This window comes from Pristiophorus japonicus, chromosome 9 (genome assembly GCF_044704955.1).
Source record: "Pristiophorus japonicus isolate sPriJap1 chromosome 9, sPriJap1.hap1, whole genome shotgun sequence".
NCBI classification, from domain to species: domain Eukaryota; kingdom Metazoa; phylum Chordata; class Chondrichthyes; family Pristiophoridae; genus Pristiophorus; species Pristiophorus japonicus.
In genome coordinates, this window is record NC_091985.1 from 204494275 (window position 1) to 204516098 (window position 21824).

Here is a 21824-nt window from a genome sequence, read left to right on the forward strand (position 1 = left end):
TCACCTGGAAGGAGTGTTTGGGTCCCTGGATAGTGGAAAGGGAGGAGGTAAAAGGGCAGGTGTTGCATCTCCTGTGGTTGCATTGAAAGGTGCCGTGGGAAGGGGAGGAGTGCTAGGTGTGCCTGTGGAATGGACCAGGGTGTCGCGGGGGGAGCGGTCCCTTCGGAATGCTGAGAGGGGAGGGGAGGGGAAGATGTGATTGGTGGTGGGACCTATCACAGACCTTCCCTTTTGTTCTTTCCTCCCCTCCCCCTTTCAGTGCTGGTTAAGAATCTGTTCTTTCCGAACACTCTCCAGTTCTGATGAAGGGTCATCGAACCGAAACGTTAACTCTGCTTCCTCTCCTATGTAATCCTATTATTCAAGACACGTTGCTCGAAGGGGAAGGTAAATAGCTTGCATCCAAATGTAATTGTTACTTTTGTCTTCTTTGTAAAATCACAAAGTCTGGGCATAATTTGTTTGTGAAATTAAAATTGATGTTATAAATTGATAAGAGTTGCTGGTCAAGCACATGGGAAGGGAAATTTAGCTGAAATTTAAGGGGATAATCATGTTTTATTTTTGAAAAGGTCTAGTCTATGTGGTTCCGTCCAAACTATGTATTCAGGAAGAAGTTTTGGGGAGGAAGGTTGTTGTGTTAAAGGTAACTAACGTCCTTCATCTTGCAGACTGACATGCTCTCTAGCATATTTTGGGGAATAAAAGGTCCAAGAAGAGGTTCATTTAAATAAAATTAAACAAACAAAATGGGTTGAAACTTGGAGCAAGTGGGAATGTTTGATCTATGTTTTAAGATATTATGATAATATTGTATTAGACAGTAAAGTTTCTCTGGGGCTCAGTGACCACTCCATAAAATTGAATGAGAGGACATGAGTGAGGATATAAGATGAAACCAGGAAAATTACACCATCAAATGGGAATTTTTTAAAATCATTGTTATTTGGTGAATTGGCAAAAATCACCTGGGTGCAATCTAATGTTAATGTAAATTCTTGTGAAAGTCAGAGAAGTGTAGTAAATTCACAAGTTTCTCTTGGGGTGTTTGTCTCATTGCCTATACTCAACAATAAGGAAACTGAATTTGATAGCTTGGCCATTACCTGAGACATTGGGACCATGCAAAGGGAGATGAGCAAAGATCTCCAGACACCCTACGATCTTTTGATAAGATCACCTGAAAGCCCGAGAATGGCTTGGATCAGATGTTATGGCATGATATTAAGATACTCGTGTGTGTGTGTGTGTGTGAACAAATGAGTCTCAGACGTGCTCAGTTATCAACAACAGCACAACATGAAATAGCTACTGTGGCTCAGGTGAGACAGATTTTTAAACCATCAAGGCTATGACACATTCTCCATAGAGAAACCAACTTTGAAATAATCAGGGTAGAGTTAAACACACTGCTACCTGCCAGAGGCATTAATATTAAAAGTAAAGAGCATGCTGATCAAATTAGGATTTCCTTACAGCGAGAATGGTCATCAGTTTCAAGGCCTCCACTAAGTACTGAACAAAGAAAGCTTGTAGGGAGGCCAAAAACAAAAAAAAGTCAGTCTGTCTTTGTCTGAACAAGGTGGCCATGGCTGTAAAAAAATCAGCTACAAGCTGAAGGTGGGAGACAAGGAGGCCATACCTAACAGGTTCCATATCAAAGCATGGATCCAAGTGAGTGGTGTATTTGGACTTCCACAAGGCATTTGTTAAGGCGCCACATAAAAGGTTATTGCACAAGATAAAAGTTCATGGGGTTGGGGGTAATATATTAGCATGGATAGAGGATTGGTTAACTAACAGAAAACAGAGAGTTAGGATAAATGGTTCATTCTCAGGTTGGCAAACAGTGACTAGTGGGATACCGCAGGGATCAGTGCTGGGACACCAACTATTTACAATCTATATTAACGACCTGAATGAAGGGACCGAGTGTAATGTAACCAAGTTTTGTGGTGATACAAAGATGGGAGGAAAAGCAATCTGCAAAAGGACATAGATAGGCTAAGTGAGTGGGCAAAAATTTGGCAGATGGGGTATAATGTTGGAAAGTGTGAGGTCATGTACTTTGGCAGAAAAAAATCAAAGAGCAAGTTTATTATTTAAATGGAGAAAAATTGCAAAGTGCTGCAGTACAGCGGGACCTGGGGATACTTGTGCATGAAACACAAAAGGTTAGTATGTAGGTACAGCAAGTGATCAGGAAGGCCAATGGAATCTTGGCCTTTATTGCAAAGGGGATGGAGTATAAAAGCAGGGAAGTCTTGCTACAGTTATACAGGGTATTGGCGAGGCCACACCTGGAATACTGCGTACACTTTTGGTTTCCATATTTACGAAAGGATATACTTGCTTTGGAGGCAGTTCAGAGAAGGTTCACTAGGTTGATTCCGGAGATGAGGGAGTTGACTTATGAGGAAAGGTTGAGTAGGTTGGTCCTCTACTCATTGGAATTCAAAGAATGAGAGGTGATCTTATCGAAACGTATAGATTATGAGGGGGCTTGACAAGGTGGATGCAGAGAGGATGTTTCCACTGATAGGGGAGAATAAAACTAGAGGGCATAATCTTAGAATAAGGGGCCACCCATTTAAAACTGTGCTGAGGAAGAATTTCTTCTCTCAGAGGGTTGTAAAATAATATGGTAGAATTCTTTATTAAATTGGAGAGTGACACAGTTAATTCAGAGACTAGGGTCTTGAACTTAAAGAAAGGTAGCTTCGATGGTATGAGACGTGAATTGGCTTGGATAGACTGGCGAATGATACTCAAAGAGTTTACGGTGGATAGGCAATTGAAGACATTTAAAGATCACATGGATGAACTCCAACAATTGTACATTCCTGTCTGGCATAAAAATAAAACGGGGAAGGTGGCTCAACCGTGGCTAACCAGGGAAATTAGGGATAGTGCTAAATCCAAGGAAGAGACATATACATTGGCCAGAAAAAGCAGCAAACCTGAGGACTGGGAGAAATTTAGTATTCAGCAGAGGAGGACAAAGGTTTAATTAGAAGGGGGAAGATAGAGTATGAGAGTAAGCTTGCAGGGAACATAAAAACTGACTGCAAAAGCTTCTAAAAATATGTAAAGAGAAAAAGATTAGTGAAGGCAAATGTAGGTCCTTTGCAGTCAGAATCAGGGGAATTTATAATGGGGAACAAAGAAATGGCAGACCAATTGAACAAATACTTTGGTTCTGTCTTCACTAAGGAAGACACAAATAATCTTCCAGAAATACTAGGGGACCGAGGGTCTAGCGAGAAGGAGGAACTGGGAGAAATCCTTATTAGTCAGGAAATTGTGTTCGGGAAATTGGTGGGATTGAAGGCCGATAAATCCCCCAGGGCCTGATAGTCTGTATCCCAGAGTACTTAAGGAAGTGGCCCTAGAAATAGTGGATGAATTCGTGGTCATTTTCCAACATTCTATAGACTCTGGATCAGTTCCTATGGATTGGAGGGTAGCTAATGTAACCCCACTCCCAAAGGAGGGAGAGAGAAAACAGGAAATTATAGACCAGTTAGCCTGACATTAGTGGTTGGGAAAATGTTGGAATCAATTATTAAAGATGAAATGCAGCACATTTGGAAAGCAGTGACAGAATCAGTCCAAGTCAGCAAGGATTTATGAAAGGGGAATCATGCTTGACAAACTTTCTAGAATTTTTTGACGATATAACTAGTAGAGTGGACAAGGGAGCACCAGTGGATGTGGTGTATTTGGACTTTCAAAAGGCTTTTGACAAGGTCCCACACAAGAGATTAGTGTGCAAAATTAAAGCACATGGTATTGGGGGTAATGTATTGATGTGTATATATGTAATATATGATATGGCGAGAAAGCAGGAATGGGGTACTGAGGTTGCATGTTCAGCCATGAACTCATTGAATGTTGGTGCAGGCTCGAAGGGCCGAATGGCCTACTCCTGCACCTATTTTCTATGTTTCTATGTGGATAGAGAACTGGTTGGCAGACAGGAAGCAAAGAGTAGGAATAAACGGGTCCTTTTCAGAATGGCAGGCAGTGACTAGTGGGGTACCGTAAGGTTCAGTGCGGGGACCCCAGCTACTTACAAAATACATTAATGATTTAGACGAAGGAATTGAATGTAATACCTCCAAATTTGCAGATGACACTAAGCAGGGTGGCAGTGTGAGCTGTGAGGAGGATGCTAAGAGGCTGCAGGGTGACTTGGACAGGTTAGCTGAGTGGGAAAATACATGACAAATGCGGTATAATGTAGATAAATGTGAGGTTATCCACTTTGGTGGCAAAAACAGGAAGGCAGAATATTATCTGAATGGTGACAGATTAGGAAAAGGGGAGGTGCAACGAGACCTGAGTGTCATGGTACATCAGTCATTGAAAGTTGGCATGCAGGTACAGCAGGCGGTGAAGAAGGCAAATGGCATGTTGGCCTTCATAGCGAGAGAATTTGAGTATAGGAGCAGGCAGGTCTTATTGCAGTTGTACAGGGCCTTGGTGAGGCCACACCTGGAATATTGTGTGCAGTTTTGGTCTCCTAATCTGAGGAAGGACATTCTTGCTATTGAGCGAGTGCAGCGAAGGTTCACCAGACTGATTCCCAGGATGGCAGGACTGACATATGAGGAAAAACTGGATTGATTAGGCTTATGTTCACTGGAATTTAGAAGAATGAGAAGGGATCTCATCGAATCATATAAAATTCTGACGGGATTGGACAGGTTAGATGCAGGAAGAATGTTCCTGATGTTGTGGAAGTCCAGAACCAGGGGTCACAGTCTAAGGATAAGAGGTAAGCCATTTAGGACCGAGATGAGAACCTTCTTCACTCAGAGAATTGTGAACCTGTGGAATTCTCTGCCACAAAAAGTTGTTGAGGCCTGTTCGTTATATTCAAAAGGGAGTTAGATGTGGCCCTTACGGCTAAAGGGATTAAGGGATGTGGAGAGAAAGCAGGAATGTGGCACTGAAGTTGCATGATCAGCCATGATCATATTGAATGGTAGTGCAGGCTAGAAGGACGGAATGGCCTACTCCTGCACCTATATTCTATGTTTCTATCTATCGTGTGTAGCCTCTGTGTGACCTTTGTGATGAATGTGGTACAGAATGGACTGGGCAACATAGAGGGTAGTCAAACCCCTTTGTTTATTCATGAAGAACAAATGCTTTAAAGGAACCAAGACATAGACTATGATGTGATGCAGAAAATGAGAATGGGGTTTTTGGCCCCCAGGGAACGGGAAAGAAATGAAGATATTAGACTAGTGGGTTTGGTCTTGTCTTTGTTCAGGAAAAATGGAAATGAAACGACACATTGGAAGGTGTATAGGGTAGAATCGGTTGCAATGCTGATAGACTCTGAGCTAGGTCTGATCCATAAACAGTATGAGGAGTATCCAAGATATCTGATTAAGAAGGGAGGAACTTGGATAGCACCAGATATGCAGTGGTGTACTCTGAAAGGGATAACATGGGTTTGTAGTTGTGACGAAGTCCATCAACACACTGTTCCAGCTTGTGGGTTCACCCTCAACAAAGAATCATCAAAATGCCAGATTGGAATAATTAAATGGGGCGAAGACCAAACTAATACCACGTATAAAGGAAAAGGACAGTTTTGTGTGACTACTGCTGACACGTATATGATTGTGGGTTCAACCCGAAGCCCCATGCTAAAACATCAATTTTGCTTGATTTCACTGAAGAACATGCCTATCAGTGCTAAAACATTGGTACTGGTACATCACCATAGTGCCACTAGTCTGTAGATAAGACAGCCTCTGGAGGATGAAGCCATTCGAGCCATTCCGCATCTGGGACACTATACACCTCCCCTGTCGATGACTTTAAAGCTCATAATTGAGTGAATTAAGATACCCCAGAAACACATAGTGCAAATGATACAGACAAATATCGAGACAGAAAAGGCAATCCTGAGACTTGGGAATCATAAATGGTGTGAAGTAGGATCTAATGTTGAACTACATCCTTGGGCTAGACTGTTCCAGGTGGGATTGGTGAGTAGTGGTGCTACCGAGACAATCTTAGTGATGGACTTTGGACAAATAAAGTTATGCACCAAACTTATGTATCTTTGTGAGTTTGTTGAGTCGATTGACGTGCCACCTGGTGAGCGTGATAACGTCAAATCAATCAGCATTAAGAAAGAAAAAGAGCACGTTTCATGGCCACAGGATGTCCCAAAGTGCTTTACAGTCAATTAAGTTTAGAAGTGTAGGCACTGTTGTAATGTAGGAAATATGACAGACAATTTGTGCTCACAGCAAGCTCCCACAAACAGCAATGTGATAATATACAGATCATCTGTTATTTAGTGGTATTGGTTGTCATTTTGCTGTCATTCTTTGAAACAGACGGCAATTCAGGATTTAGCGCATCTGCAGCATAATGCGGAAATACTAAAGTTGTGGTCTGTCATTCACTGCTCCTCCACAGGATGTGATGTTCCCCCCAGCGCACAGAGTTGGCAATCAGGGACATCTCTCAACTCTGGGAAACTGATGAAAACCATGGCTCTTCCGCAGAAATACCGCTGTTAAATTCTCCATTAAAAGTTAGGCCCAAAGGAATTAGGTGTAACTGGGATTTTAACAGCGCGCTGACTGCTTAACAAAGGTTATGAGCCTGAAAAACTATTTTATACACCCAACTGAAGTGTCTTTGAGAGTTTGTTGAATCGATTCACATGGCACCTGGTGAGTGCAGTAACATCAAATAAGTCAACGTTAAGAAAGGAAAAGGTTGGGCAGTGTCAAATTTATCCATTTTAATAAAAAAATAAAATTGTTAAGTACCTTTTTAAAAAAAAGTTAGTTCACCTTTATTTCAGGTTTGTCGTTTCCCCATGTGCAAGCCACAATCTTTGTTTTGCTCTAACATTTTTAAGTTAGAATTTGAAGAGCTTAGCCACCTCCTTGTTCACGGCCTGTGAAAATTCTGCATTTAGATTGGATGTTTAGACAGCTTGTTGACATTGCAGCAGCTCGCGCTAGGAGATCCCCACTGTACGCTCTTGATTTGAATTACATGTCAGAAAACCCGAACTTCTTGACACAGAGATTGCCACATCTTTGTGCGAAGCTTACTTCGAGGCTGGGGGCGAAAGTCTTCGCTTCGCCACTGGCCGCAAATTCCGGGCCATTTTGGAACAGTTTTTGCAGAGTGACCGAGGCTGCCTTTGAAACTGCAGGCAATTAGTATTTAAATAAGCTTGTGTGGTGAAGCTGCTATCCCTTTGGCCCTCCGAAAAGCTGCTCATTGTGGCCCCTCTCCCAGATTCCAGTCCCAGCTCAGTGCTCACTGTGGCATCTATCCCAGATTCCAGCCCCAGCTCTGTGCTCACTGTGGCCTCTCTCCCAGATTCCAGCCTCAGCTCTGTGCTCACTGTGACCCCTGTCCCAGATTCCAGCCTCAGCTCTGTGCTCACTGTGGCCCCTGTCCCAGATTTCAGCCCCAGCTCTGTGCTCACTGTGGCCCCTGTCCCAGATTCCAACCTCATCTCTGTGCTCACTGTGGCCCCTGTCCCAGATTCCAACCTCATCTCTGAGCTCACTGTGGCCCCTGTCCCAGATTCCAACCTCATCTCTGAGCTCACTGTGGCCCCTGTCCCAGATTTCAGCCCCAGCTCTGTGCTCACTGTGGCCCCTGTCCCAGATTCCAACCTCATCTCTGTGCTCACTGTGGCCCCTGTCCCAGATTTCAGCCCCAGCTCTGTGCTCACTGTGGCCCCTGTCCCAGATTTCAGCCCCAGCTCTGTGCTCACTGTGGCCCCTCTCCCAGATTCCAACCTCATCTCTGAGCTCACTGTGGCTCCTGTCCCAGATTCCAACCTCATCTCTGAGCTCACTGTGGCTCCTGTCCCAGATTCCAACCTCATCTCTGAGCTCACTGTGGCCCCTCTCCCAGATTCCAACCTCATCTCTGAGCTCACTGTGGCTCCTGTCCCAGATTCCAACCTCATCTCTGAGCTCACTGTGGCCCCTCTCCCCAGCCCTGTGCTCACTCAACTGCTCTCACCTGTGCACAGCACGTCACAATCGGCCCCCGCGCACCTGAGCATGACACCAGGCCCCGGCCCCTTGCCGCATCGCCATTGGTTGGAGGACCCGCCGCCAGCTCGCTCCGCCCATCTTCGCCGGGGCTCTTCCTATTGGTTCGAGCTCCCGTCCGTCAGGCCGGGCCCATGTGGTGCTGGGCGGGCAGTTTGAGGCGGTTTGTTCTGGAACTTTCCTTCAGCAGGATGATGAGATTGACGGATGGGACAAGGATCCCGCAGCCTCTGCTGTTCAGGGCTGAATCATTGGGCCGGTTAGCAGCTTATTGAGAGCCCGCGGCCGGGGAGTGACGCCTTGTGGAGCCGCCCAGGTCCGTCAGTCTGGTCATTGGCGGCAACACCCGGGCTCCTCCCCGCCCACAACCAGGCTCAGCTCCGCCTCTCGCACACTCCGATTGGTTGGAGGACTAACTGCCCGCTCGGTCCTCCAGACCCGCCCCCGCTCTTCCTATTGGTCCAGAGCCGCTGTCAATCAACTGAGCAGTGTGAGCTGAGTATGCGCGGTGGGGCGGCTGTGTCTGAGGCAGCAGGTGAGAGATGGGCGGAGTTAATAAACCCCGGGGGACCACGGGCTTCACACACACCGAGTGCGGGCCCAGGCCCCGCCCGTCCGAGAGACAACATTCCGCATTATCCGCTTCACACACACCCGCTGTGGGCCTCAGGCCCCGAACAACAACCTGCGGCTGCGGCTGCGGCTCAGGGAGGTTGGTTGCTCGGCACTGCAGTGATGTCATAAAGCAGGGCCATTCAGCCCAGCGGGTCCTCTCCGTGTCCCTTTAAAGGAGGAGAGCTGGGACATCCTGTCTCAACATACATCCCCCTGTTCACACTGAGAATCCCCGGGGAAGGGCCAGGGCCAGGGCCCAAAGTGTGGAACACAACCAAGGGGGAAAGAGGAGCCGAGACGGTGCAGTGTGGGAGATGCAGGAGGAGTCTGCTCATTCCTAGGGGCAGATCGGACAAAGTGCTTTGAGTGGTGGGCCCAGCAATGAAACTGAAAACAAACCAGAGGGAACAAATAAAAATGCAATCCAAGGGAATGGGAAGCGGGAAAGAACCACAACCGGCCCAAATGTTGGACTAATCGCTCTAAAAGGTCACTCTAGACAGTTAGAAACTTCTCCTGGTGACTGTGTGTCTGCAGGACTCTGCTTCACTCCAGTGTTTAACGGCATAGAATGCTGGCCTCACACCCATGGGTTAACGTGTTAGAATTCTAGGGGCAGTGTTAACAAGCTTGGAAATATCCCGGAGAACATAAGAAATAGGAGCGGGTGTAGGCCGTTTGGCCCCTCGAGCCTGCTCCGCCATTCATGGCTGATCTGATCCTGGCCTCAACTCCACTTCCCTGCCCGCTCCCCAAAGCCCTTAACTCTGTTCTCATTCAAAAATCTGTATCAGCACCTTAAATATGTTCAAAGACCCATCCTCCACAGCTCTCTGGGGTGGAGAATTCCAAAGATTCACGAACCTCAGAGAAGAAATTCCTTCTAATTTCTGTTTTAAATGGGCGACCCCTTATTCTGAAACTATGCCCCCTAGTTCTAGATTCACCTATGAGGGGAAACATCCTCTCTGCATCTACCCTGTCAGGAGCAGTGAAAGCTCACTGGGCCCCAGCATATGCTCATCGCAAAACCCCGGGAAAGGGAAAAGTCAGCTCTGAAGCAAGTTTGCTGCTCCTTCTGCCCAGCACTGCCTGCACCCCCGACACACGGAGGGGGAATTTTATCCTCGGTATTACAGGTTTTATTTACAGGCTGGTGAGAGAAATAGTTTATACTGACACCAAGCTGTGTGATTGGTTCAGTCTGTCTATGACTGATGGGCTCTTTTAAATTTGAGTGGTCATGTATTCGAATTCCCCGTAACTCTAATGGTGGATATAAAAGAGAGATCTGTGTTCAAATCAGAGAGTCTCCTTGGAGATTCTCAGAGAAGGAACGGGTCAGCTTGAAACTCTGAAAAAGAGAACATTTTTTAGAAGTTTCCAATCAGCAGTTTTTGACCGATATTGATTCCCACAAGGACGGAGAATTCTACAATAAGAAAGAACTGGTCACGATTTGAAAGGTATTAAAGGATTCGAGGGGATCTTACATTTGGGCTCTTTATTTTGTTCACTCGAGGAGTTAGACAACAGACTTCCTGTTGTCAATAAGGAGTTGGATTAATGGACCGTGATGTATTTACTTGTTCATATTTTGTTAAATACATTTGCTGAGTGGATTTAAATTCAAGACGAGGTTTGCAGGCGTGATGCTCTATTCACACATCGAAGGTGAGAGAGATGCTGTGGGGCACACGCTAAGTCCAGTAGCTGAACATGATTAACAAACTGTGTTTTGTGTTTAGTGATCCTGGGCATGTTACCGAGACCGTCCCTGGATACCAAGGCAAGGAGAGGCACTCTGGAAGGTAGGGGGAGCTGGGACTTGTCCATGAGAGTAACAAACAGGTTTGAGAACTGAAATAACCTAGAATTAGAAAGGAGAAAAGGCCCAAAATGGAGCAGTCAGTAACAGGACATCAATTAGTCTCCTCTTATCTTGGAACATTAAATACCGACACTGTTTTATTTGAAATATCAAAATATTAAACAACAGCCCAGTTATAGGGTTATTAACATCAGCAGAAACAAACCCCAACTGTCAGAATGAACATGGTTCAGCCGGGATGTGATTAACAGCAGCAATAACAGTAGACTCCCACCCCTGCAGTCACTTGTGAACTTGCTGGTGTGTCAGCAGGATGGATGAATGAGTGAATCCCTTCCCACACTCAGAGCAGGTGAACAGCCTCTCCCCAGTGTGAATACTCTGGTGCGTTAGAAGGTTGGATGAACTAGTAAATCCCTTCCCACACTCCAAACAGGTGAACGACCTCTCCCCAGTGTGAACTCGCTGGTGTGTTAACAGGCTGCATGACTGAGTGAATCCCTTCCCATACACAGAGCAGGTGAACGGTCTCTCCCCAGTGTGAACTCGCTGGTGCTTTAGCAGATCGGATGACAAAGTGATTCCCTTCCCACACACACAGGTGAACTGTCTCTCTGTAGTGTGAGCTCCCTGGTTTGTCAGCAGGTGGGATAACTGAGTGAATCCCTTCCCACACTAAGAGCAGGTGAACGGCCTCTCCCCAGTGTGAACTCGCTTGTGTGTCAGCAGGCTGGATGACTGAGTGAATCGCTTCCCACAGACAGAGCAGGTGAATGGTCTCTCCCCAGCGTGAACTCGCTGGTGTGTCAGCAGGGTTGATGATGAAGGGAATACCTTTCCACACATGGAGCAAGTGAATGGGCTCGCCCCAGTGTGAACTTGCTGGTGTGTCAGCAGGTTGGATGACTGAGTGAAATGCTTCCCACAGTCAGAGCAGATGAACGGCCTCTCCCCAGTGTGAACTCGCTGGTGCCTCAGCAGATGGGATGACCGAGTGAATCCCTTCCCACACATGGGGCAGGTGAATGGTCTCTCCCCGGTGTGACTGCGTCGATGAGTTTCCAGCTCAGACGGGTAACTGAATCCCTTTCCACAGTCCCCACATTTCCACAGTTTCTCCATGGTGCTGGTGTCCTTGTGACTGTCCATGGTTGGATGATCAGTTGAAGCCTCGTCCACACACAGAACACGTGTAATGGTTTCTCTGCGCTGTGAATGGTCTGATGTTTTTTCAGGTTGTGTAACTGGTTAAAGCTATTTCCACAGTCAGTGCACTGGAACACTCACACGGATGTGTGTGTCTCGGTGCTTTTCCAGTCACACCGATTTGTGAAATCTTTTCCCAAAGACAGAACAAGCAAATAATTCTCCTGCCACATTCAAAGGCCGCTGATGTTCAGGTCCTGAGGAATCAAGTGACACTGTCAGATCTTGACGTGATGTTTGGTTTCTGTTTCCAGTCTGAAAATCTCCCCTTCTAATACCCTGTAAAAGGAGATTACAGAACTCATCACTAAGTACAGAACAGACAATTCTAGTTTCTATGGAATATTCTTTCCTCTCTCGTTCCCCCAGATCTGTAAATCTCCATCCCACTCTCTCCCTCCTCCCTGTGCTGAAAGCCAAATACATTGCACGTCTCAAGACAGTTTGTCCTCCGCTCCCAGTTTTCACTACCAACTCTGGCTGGGTTCAGTTCTACACTCACTGGTTCCCCTCCCTCTCCTCCCCTGAAGGTGCTGACTCTGGCTGGGTTCAGTTCTACACTCACTGGTTCCCCTCCCTCTCCTTCCCTGAAGGTGCTGACTCTGGCAGGTTTCAGTTCTACACTCACTGGTAACCTGAAATACAACAGAAAATAATGGAAATATTTAGGCAACATCTGTAGAGATAGAAACAGAGTTAGCGTATCAGGTCACTTTCCTTTCATCAGAACTGGAAAATAGGAGCAGGGGTCGGCCCTCCGGCCCCTCGAGCCTGCTCCACCATTCAATAAGATCATGGCTGATCATCGACCTCAACTCCACTTTCCCGCCACATCTCCCTATCTCTTGATTCCCCGAGACTCCAAAAATCTATCTATCTCAGTCTTGAATATAAGTTTTAAGTAAGTGCAGAGGCAGGGAAAGAGGGGAGGAAAGACAGGAGTGATTAAATGACAAAAGGGATGATGGAGCAAGGCAAAAGGAAATGGTGATGGGACAAGAAACAAAAGATGGGTCTGGAGGAGGTGTAAATGGAGATCATTACCAACAGCTGCTGTACTAAACAATGGGAGCGGTGGTTATGGTGAAATTGTGGAACTCAATGTTGAGTCTGGAAGGTGAAATTCTGTGCCTCGAGCGTTATTAGAACAATGGAGGAGGCCGAGGACAGCGAGGTCAGAGTGGGAGTGGTCCGGAGAATTTCAATGACAAGCGATCGGAAACTCAGAGTCACGCTTGCGACTCAATCTGCATTTGGTCTCTCCAATGTAGAGGACACTGCATCGTGAGCAGCGAATACAGTATACTAAATTCAAAGTAGTACAATAAATCGCTGTTTCACCTGGAAGGAGTGTCTGTGGCCCTGGACGGTGGGAAGGGAGGAGGTGAAAGGACAGGTGTTGTATTTCCTATTTTAATGTAGGAAATGTGGCAGTTAATTTGTGCACAGAAAGCTCCCACAAATAGCAATGAACAGATAACGTATTTTAGTGATATTGATTGAGGGATATATATTGGCCAGGACGCCGAGGTAACTCCCCTGCTCTTCTTCAATATAGTGCCATGGGATCTTTTAAATCCACTCGAGTTGCAGCCGGGTCCTCGGTTTAACGTCGCATCACAAGAAACGACATCTGACAGTGCAGTGCTCCCCTGGAGTGCCAGCCTGGACTTTTGTGCTCAAGTCTCTGGAGTGGGATTTGAGCAGCTCTGAGAACAGGGGATCTAAATCTGGGCCCATCTGTTACAATTCTGTGGGCTGTAAACCGACTCCCCGGCACTTACCAGCACCTTCAGGAGAGATGCTGAGAAAGTCCCTGTGTGCAGAGTGAGAACAAAATCAATGAGTCAATGATTTTCTCTCCCGGTCACTGGGACCCTGAAGCCCTGCCCACTCTTTGTTGCTTTATAAATATGGACAAAAGTTCCTTTGAACCATCCCATTACATAACTATATCACATAAGATGTGAAATCAGTTATTTTCTGTATAATTTATCTTTTTTGATCAGTTTTCATAAAAATCCTCCACACATATTGCATATGACAGGGGACAAGAGAGAGCGGGAAACCAGTCTCCATTTCTCCTTCATTTACAGACCCTCCCTGGTCTGTCACCAATTCTCCTTCATTTACAGACTCTCCCTGGCCTGTCACCATTTATCCTTCATTTATAGACGCTCCCTGACCGCTCCACGTTTCTGCTTCATTTACAGGCACCCACTGACCACTCCATGTTTCTGCTTCATTTATAGACGCTCCCTGACCACTCCATGTTTCTGCTTCATTTATAGATGCTCCCTGACCACTCCATGTTTCTGCTTCATTTACAAACGCTCCCTGACCACTCCATGTTTCTGCTTCATTTGCAGACGCTCCCTGACCACTCCATGTTTCTGCTTCATTTACAGACGCTCCCTGACCACTCCATGTTTCTGCTTCATTTGCAGACGCTCCCTGACCACTCCATGTTTCTGCTTCATTTGCAGACACTCCCTGATGAGTCACTGCTTTGTGGATCTTTCTGTTGTGGCTTTCAACAGAAGAAACCCTGTGGGGTGGAGCAAACATTGCAATGTTTGGTAGTGAAATGGATTAGTTCAGGACAGACAGCAGGGATTATTTGAGGAAATAACACAGTGCAGTGAGAAAGGAAATGCAGTGTAGATGGATTGTCAAAAGGTGTTTGATAAGGTGACGGACAGGAGGCTTGTTGATCAAATTAAGGCTCACGGTATTAAAGGGAGTGGGACAGCGTGGAGAGGAAGTTGGGTATAAGACAGAAAACAGAATAGTGGTTAATGGATGCTCTTCAGATTGGAGAAATGTAAACAGTGGTGTCCCCCAGGGTCAGTGTTGGGACCATTGCTCTGCTCAATATAGAGAAATGATCTGGGCTTGGGTATATAGGGCACACGATCAAAATCTCCAGAGGAGACCAAAACAGGCCCATGGCCAACTGAAAGGACTGTACATAGTTTCAGTGTGAATACACAGGTTAGTAAATGGGGCAGGTAGATGTCAGCTGAAATGTAACAGAGAGAAATGTGAGGTGATACATTTTGGGACAAAGAAATGTTTGGAAAAGTACATTAAATGGTAAAAATGTAAAAGCAGTAGAGAAGCAGAATAGGAAATGGGTGTTAGATTCTAGCTAATGCCTTGTCCTGTTAATTAGCAAGTCCAGTGTCAGAAACTATTACCTTAGCAAATAAATATAAGATGAGCAGATTCTCTGTCCTCTACCATGCCTTATACTGACCCATCAATCAGAGTAAACATGCAAGTCCCGCGTGTCCACAGTAACTGACACGAGGTCAGCCTGCTGGATGGAACCACGGGTGCCCTGAGTTTGATCTCCGGTGTCTCCAGTCCCGACTGCCCCCTTACATCAGTCTCCCCTCACTTTTATACCCTGCAGTGATCATCTCTGGCACCGGACTCTTCTTTGTCTTCTCTGCTGGGTTTGGGCAGGAAGCGGGGAAAAGACAGCTGGAACTTCTCTAATCTGTGATTTACAAGGACACTTTCCCTGGTTCCCACCAGTTACTTTTCTTCAGTGATTTTCTCATTATCCTTAAACTCCCCTGCCTGCTGTTAGTTGTTATTTCTTATAGTTTCACAATTATAGGTATAACCATCACATTATAATCTAATCTATTGTGTCACTCACTCTGGTTTGAGCTTACATTGAGGTTACTAACAGACAAACCCTGTTCTTTCCCCTGATTTGATTACAGATTCTAACAGTGGGTTCAGTGAATGGAATGTTTTATCAGTGTTGCCATGGCGACCTGTCTGCAGCGAATCAATTGTTTGAGTTTCTAACTCAGACTAAGCTTCTCTTTCACGCTATACACATTATATCAGCCAGTTTATGTCATAGAATCCATAGAAATTTACAGCACGGAGGGAGGCCATTTCGGCCCATCGTGTCCATGCCGGCCGACCAAGAGCTATCCAGACTAATCCCACCTTCTAGCTCTAGGTTACGGCACTTCAAGTGCACATCCAAGTATTTTTAAATGTGGTGAGGGTTTGTGCCTCTACCATCTTTTCAGGCAGTGAGTTCCAGACTTCCACCAACCTTTGGGTAAATAAATTTCCCCTCATGTCTCCTCTATACCTCCATCCAATTACTTTAAATCTAGGCCCCCTGGTTGTTGACCCATCTGCCAAGGGAAACAGGTCTTTCCTATCTACTCTATCCAGGCCCCTCATAATCTTATACACCTCAATCAGGTCTCCCCTCAGCCTCCTCTGTTCTAAAGAAAACAGACCTAGACTATCCAATCTTTCCTCATAGCCAAAGTTCTACAGACCAGGCAACATTCTTGTAAATCTCCTCTGCACCCTTTCCAGTGCAATCACATCTTTCCTGTAATATGGTGACCAGAACTGCAGACAGTATTCCAGCTGCAGCCTAATCAGTGTTTTTACAGTTCAAGCATAATGTCCTTGGCTCTTGTATTCCATGCCTCGACTAATAAAGGTAAGTATTCCATATGCCTTCTTAACCACCTTATCTACCTAGCCTGCTACCTTCAGGGATCTGTGGACCTGCACTCCAAGGTCCATTTGTTCCTCGACACTTTTCAATGTACCATTTAATGAGTATTCCTTTGCCTTGTTAGACCTCCCCAAAAGCATTACCTCACACTTCTCTGGATTGAATTCCATTTGTCATTGTTTTGCAGCTTTCTTCATTATCAACCACACAGCCTATTTAAGTGTCATCTGCAAACTTCTTAATCATACCCCCAACATTCAAGTCCAAGTCATTGATTATATATAGCATAAAAAGCAAGGGACCATGCACTGAGCCCTGAAGAACCCCACTGAATACAGCCTTCCAGTCACAAAAACACCCATCAACCATTACCCTTTGCTTCCTTCCTCTAAGCCAATTTTGGATCCAACTTGCCCCTTTACCTTGGATCCCATGGGATTTTACTTTCGTGACCAGTCTGCCATGTGGGACCTTATCAAAAGCTTTGCTAAAATCCATGTACACTGCATCATACGCACTGACCTTATTGACCCTTCTGGTTACCTCCTTGAAAAACTCAATCACGTTAGTCAGGCACGACCTTCCCTTAAAAAATCCATGCTGACTGTCCTTGATTAATCCATGTCTTTCCAAATGAAGATTTATTCTTTCCGTCAGGATTTTTTGCAATACTTTTCCCACCACTGAGGTTAGCTGACTGGCCTGTAATTACTTGGTCTATCCCTTTCTCCCTTTTTAAGCAAAGTTCTTGGTCGGCTGGTGCGGACACGATGGGCTAAAATGGCCTCCTTCCATGCTGTACATTTCTATGATTCTATGAAAATGTCCCGTTTATTCCTATTCTGTTTTCTGTCCATTAACCAATCCTCAATCCATGCTAATATATTACCCCCAATCCCATGAGATGTATTTTAGCCATGTTATGTTAATATCTCTAAAACCTAGAAGGGCTTCAGATACACAAACCTTTAAAAGTGGGAGGACAAGTTGATAAAGTGGTTAAAAAGCACATGGGATCCTAGGTTTATAAATAGGGATGTGGTATACAAAAGGGCAGAGGTCATGTAAACCTGTACGAATCATTGGTTAGGCTGCAGTTTGAATATTGTGTCAGGTTTTGAGGATCTTACACCAGGAAGGATGTCGAGGCCATGGAGAGGATGCAGAGAGATTCACTGAAGAGAGATTCAGGGAAGAGAGAAACATAGAAAATAGGTGCAGGAGTAGGCCATTCGGCCCTTCTAGCCTGCACCGCCATTCAATGAGTTCATGGCTGAACATGCAAATTCAGTACCCCCTTCCTGCTTTCTCGCCATACCCCTTGATCCCCCTAGTAGTAAGGACTTCATCTAACTCCCTTTTGAATATATTTAGTGAATTGGCCTCAACTACTTTCTGTGGTAGAGAATTCCACAGGTTCACCACTCTCTAGGTGAAGAAGTTTCTCCTCATCTCGGTCCTAAATGGCTTACCCCTTATCCTTAGACTGTGACCCCTGATTCTGGACTTCCCCAACATTGGGAACATTCTTCCTGCATCCAACCTGTCTAAACCCGTCAGAATTTTAAACGTTTCTATGAGATCCCCTCTCATTCTTCTGAACTCCAGTGAATACAAGCCCAGTTGATCCAGTCTTTCTTGATATGTCAGTCCCATCATCCCGGGAATCAGTCTGGTGAACCTTCGCTGCACTCCCTCAATAGCAAGAATGTCCTTCCTCAAGTTAGGAGACCAAAACTGTACACAATACTCCAGGTGTGGCCTCACCAAGGCCCTGTACAACTGTAGCAACACCTCCCTGCCCCTGTACTCAAATCCCCTCGCTATGAAGGCCAACATGCCATTTGCTTTCTTAACCGCCTGCTGTACCTGCATGCCAACCTTCAATGACTGATGTACCATGACACCCAGGTCTCGTTGCACCTCCTTTTCCTAATCTGTCACCATTCAGATAATAGTCTGTCTCTCTGTTTTTACCACCAAAGTGGATAACCTCACATTTATCCACATTATACTTCATCTGCCATGCATTTGCCTACTCACCTAACCTATCCAAGTCACTCTACAGCCTCATAGCATCCTCCTCGCAGCTCACACTGCCACCCAGCTTAGTGTCATCCGCAAATTTGGAGATACTACATTTAATCCCTTCGTCTAAATCATTAATGTACAGTGTAAACAGCTGGGGCCCCAGCACAGAACCTTGCGGTACCCCACTAGTCACTGCCTGCCATTCTGAAAAGTACCCATTTACTCCTACTCTTTGCTTCCTGTCTGACAACCAGTTCTCAATCCATGTCAGCACACTACCCCCAATCCCATGTGCTTTAACTTTGCACATTAATCTCTTGTGTTAGTTATCAGGGGAGATTGGAGAAACAGGGGCTCTTTTCATTCGAACAAAGGGGAATTGGAGATCTGAGGGAGGTGTTCAAAATTTGATCAGGTAAATGAGGAAAAACTACTTCCACCAGTCGGTGAGTCAGTAACTCGAGGACATCAAATTCAAATCATCACCAAAAGGCTCAGACCCAGGGAGGAACTATCGAGTACACTGTACAACAATGTTCGGGACACTCACTGTCCCTCCGGATCTGTGTCCGGGGAGAAACTGATGGGTTTCTCTTATCTTTGTGTTAAATTATGTTCTCATCGAGGTGACGGATGTCAGTGCTGGGGAATGGGGTATTCTGAGATCATATGGTCTGCCTGAAGCTCTCTGCAATCAGGTACAGCATGGGTTAGATACAGAGTAAAGCTCCCTCTACACGGTCCCATCAAACACTCCCAGGGCAGATACAGCACGGGTTAGATACAGAGTAAAGCTCCCTCTACACTGTCCCATCAAACACTCCCAGGGCAGGTACAGCACGGGTTAGATACAGAGTAAAGCTCCCTCTACACTGTTCCATCAAAAACTTCCAGGGGAGGTACAGCACGGGTTAGATACAGAGTAAAGCTCCCTCTACACTGTCCCATCAAAGACTTCCAGGGCAGGTACAGCACAGATTAGATACAGAGTACAGCTCCCTCTACACTGTCCCATCAACCACTCCCAGGGCAGGTACAGCATGGGTTAGATACAGAGTAAAGTTTCCTCTACACTGTCCCATCAAACAGGGCTCAGGCAGGTTGGTTGCTAGGCACTGCAGTGATGTCATAAAACAGACCATTCAGTGAGCTGGTCCTCTCCGTGTCCCTTTAAAGGAGGAGAGCTGGGACATCCTGTCTCAACATACATCCCCCCTGTTCATACTGAGAATCCCCGGGGAAGGCCCAAGGCCCAGAGTGTGCAACACAACCAAGGGGGAAAGAGGAGGAGAGAAGGGGAGGTAAATTAAGGAGTCGGGACTGAGGGGCACCAAGCTGAAGTTTTAGAGGAAGAGTGAGTTCAGTAGTTTAAGATCCAGGGAGAGAACAAAGCATATTGCACAAATTGCTACTATTTTACCCTTCTCTCCCTCTCCACCCCTGAAGGTGCTGACTCTGGCTGGGTTCAGTACTACACTCACTGGTTCCCCTCCTTCTCCACCCCTGAAGGTGCTGACTCTGGCTAGGTTCAGTTCTACACTCTCCAATACATGACCCATGTGCCCAATGTCCATGTGTGAACCTCGACAGTGAGTGTCGACAGGCTATTCCACTGTCCTCACCTGAGGCCTCACATGTGTATTTTCCAGCAGGGTCACAGGACCCTCCTCCCAATGGCTCAGTGGGTAAAGGTAACGCCCAGTGTGACTCAATGATAGGAACAGGAGGGACCTAGGTTTAATCCTGTCTGCATATCCTCTCCTTCTAATCCCCTGTAAAAGGAGTTTACAAATGTCATCACTGTCAGAACATAGGAACAGGAAAAGGCCATTCGGCCCCTTGAGCCTGTTCCGCCATTCAATTAAATCATGGCTGATCAGCATTTTAACTCCGTCTTCCTGCCTTGATTCCATCGCCCTTAATACCCTTGCCTAAGAATAATCTATCAATCTCAGTTTTGTAATTTTCTATTATCCCCCAGCCTCAGTTTTATTGGGAACAGATTTCTAGATTTCCACTATCCTTGAAGAACATAAGAGGATAAGAAATAGGAGCAGGAGTGGGCCATGCGGTCCCTCGAGCCTGCTCCGCCATTCAATAAGATCAAGGCTTAAACGGAGTGTACTTAAACAGAATAGTTTATTTGGGAACTTGGAAAGAGTGGGAATTTGGAGAAGAGGGGGAAGGAGTTGCAGCTTTTTGCCCACACTGTTTGTAGTGCTTTGTGTTACAGGTAGATATTTAATGTCATTATCCATTACTCAATGCAGATCAAGTAAGAAGTCAAAGAACTAAACTGTAAAATAAGTTACTTAAATACAAATGTAATAACATTTAATTAAATAGAACACGGTGATATAGGGCTGGCAGTGCAGGCCGGTGTGTCACAAATGCAGCATGTGGGAGTTTGTGGAGAGCATTGTGATCCCGGACAAACACCTTTGCAGTAAGTGCCTGCGTCCTGAGGAGCTTCAGCTCAGAGTTGTTGAGCTGGAGTCTGAGGTGCAGACATTGTGGGGCATCAGGGAGGGGGAGAGTTACCTGGACACTTTGAAAGGGAATGTAGTTGTGGTGGGGGACAGTATAGTCAGAGGGATAGATACTGTTCTCTGCAGACGTGACCGGGAGTTTCGAAGGTTGTGTTGCCTGCCCGGTGCCGGGGTTAAAGAATCTCCTCACGGCTGGAGAAGAACTTGGAGTGAGAAGGGGAGGATCCAGTTGTCGTGGTCCATGTAGGAACCAATAACATAGGTAGAACTAGGAATGAGGTTCTGCTGAAGGGGTTTGAGGAGTTGGGATCGAAATTAAAAAGCAGAACCTCAAAGGTAATAATCTCTGGATTGTTACATGAGGCATGCAGCAATTGGTACAGGGATAAGCAGATTGGGAAATTAAAAGTGTGAGTCAAAGAGTGATGTGGGAGGCAAGGGTTTTGCTTCATGGACACTGGCACCAGTACTAGGGAAAGACGGAGCTGTTCCATTGGGACAGGCTCCACTTAAAACGGGCTTGAGGCTAGAACCAGGGTCAAAGTCCGAGGTCCCATGGAGGGACAAAGCCGGCGTAAGCAGGATGGGGCCAGCACAGAGCATCGATGAACCGCTGTCCAAATTCAGAGACAGGTGTAGCAGGCGAGTGAAGTCCAGAGGCTATTTGAGGGGCAGAGAGTTCGAGGAGGGAGGTTGTTGCCATAGGAATCAGAGTCGGTGGCGGGAAAGGAAGCTGATGGCGAAATAGATGCAAGTTGGAGGTCACTGTAGATCAAAGCGGCGGAGAAAAAGTAAAATCACAAGCCAGCGCAGCAAAGCTGGAAACTGGTCGAACGAGTCACCAGACAGCGAGTGAAACAGTAGGTGTTAGTTATAGGCCAACAGCGCTGAAATACTACTGGAACCAGTTCAGTACACACGGCCGCAGTTTCAATTATTTAAAACTTTTTTTTGAGCAGCAGAGATAGAGACACAGCAGGTAAATCTTACAGTGCAATCCAGTGTAGTCCAGTGCAGACACGTAGTCTAGACTGAAGCCCAGCAGTTCGGAAACCGATGTGAGAAATGAATTCAGCAGCTGAAGA

The 21824-nt window shown here is 46.0% G+C and overlaps 1 protein-coding gene across 1 annotated transcript in view; it reads right to left on the minus strand.

Moving 5' to 3' along the window:
* LOC139274078 (zinc finger protein 850-like) overlaps positions 1 to 21824 on the minus strand; it is a 56505-nt gene that overhangs the window by 19629 nt on the left and 15052 nt on the right. Inside the window, exon 5 of the mRNA XM_070891128.1 lies at positions 11201 to 11536. Coding sequence (XP_070747229.1) covers positions 11201 to 11536 — 336 coding nt within the window. The remainder of the gene's footprint in view (positions 1 to 11200; positions 11537 to 21824) is intronic.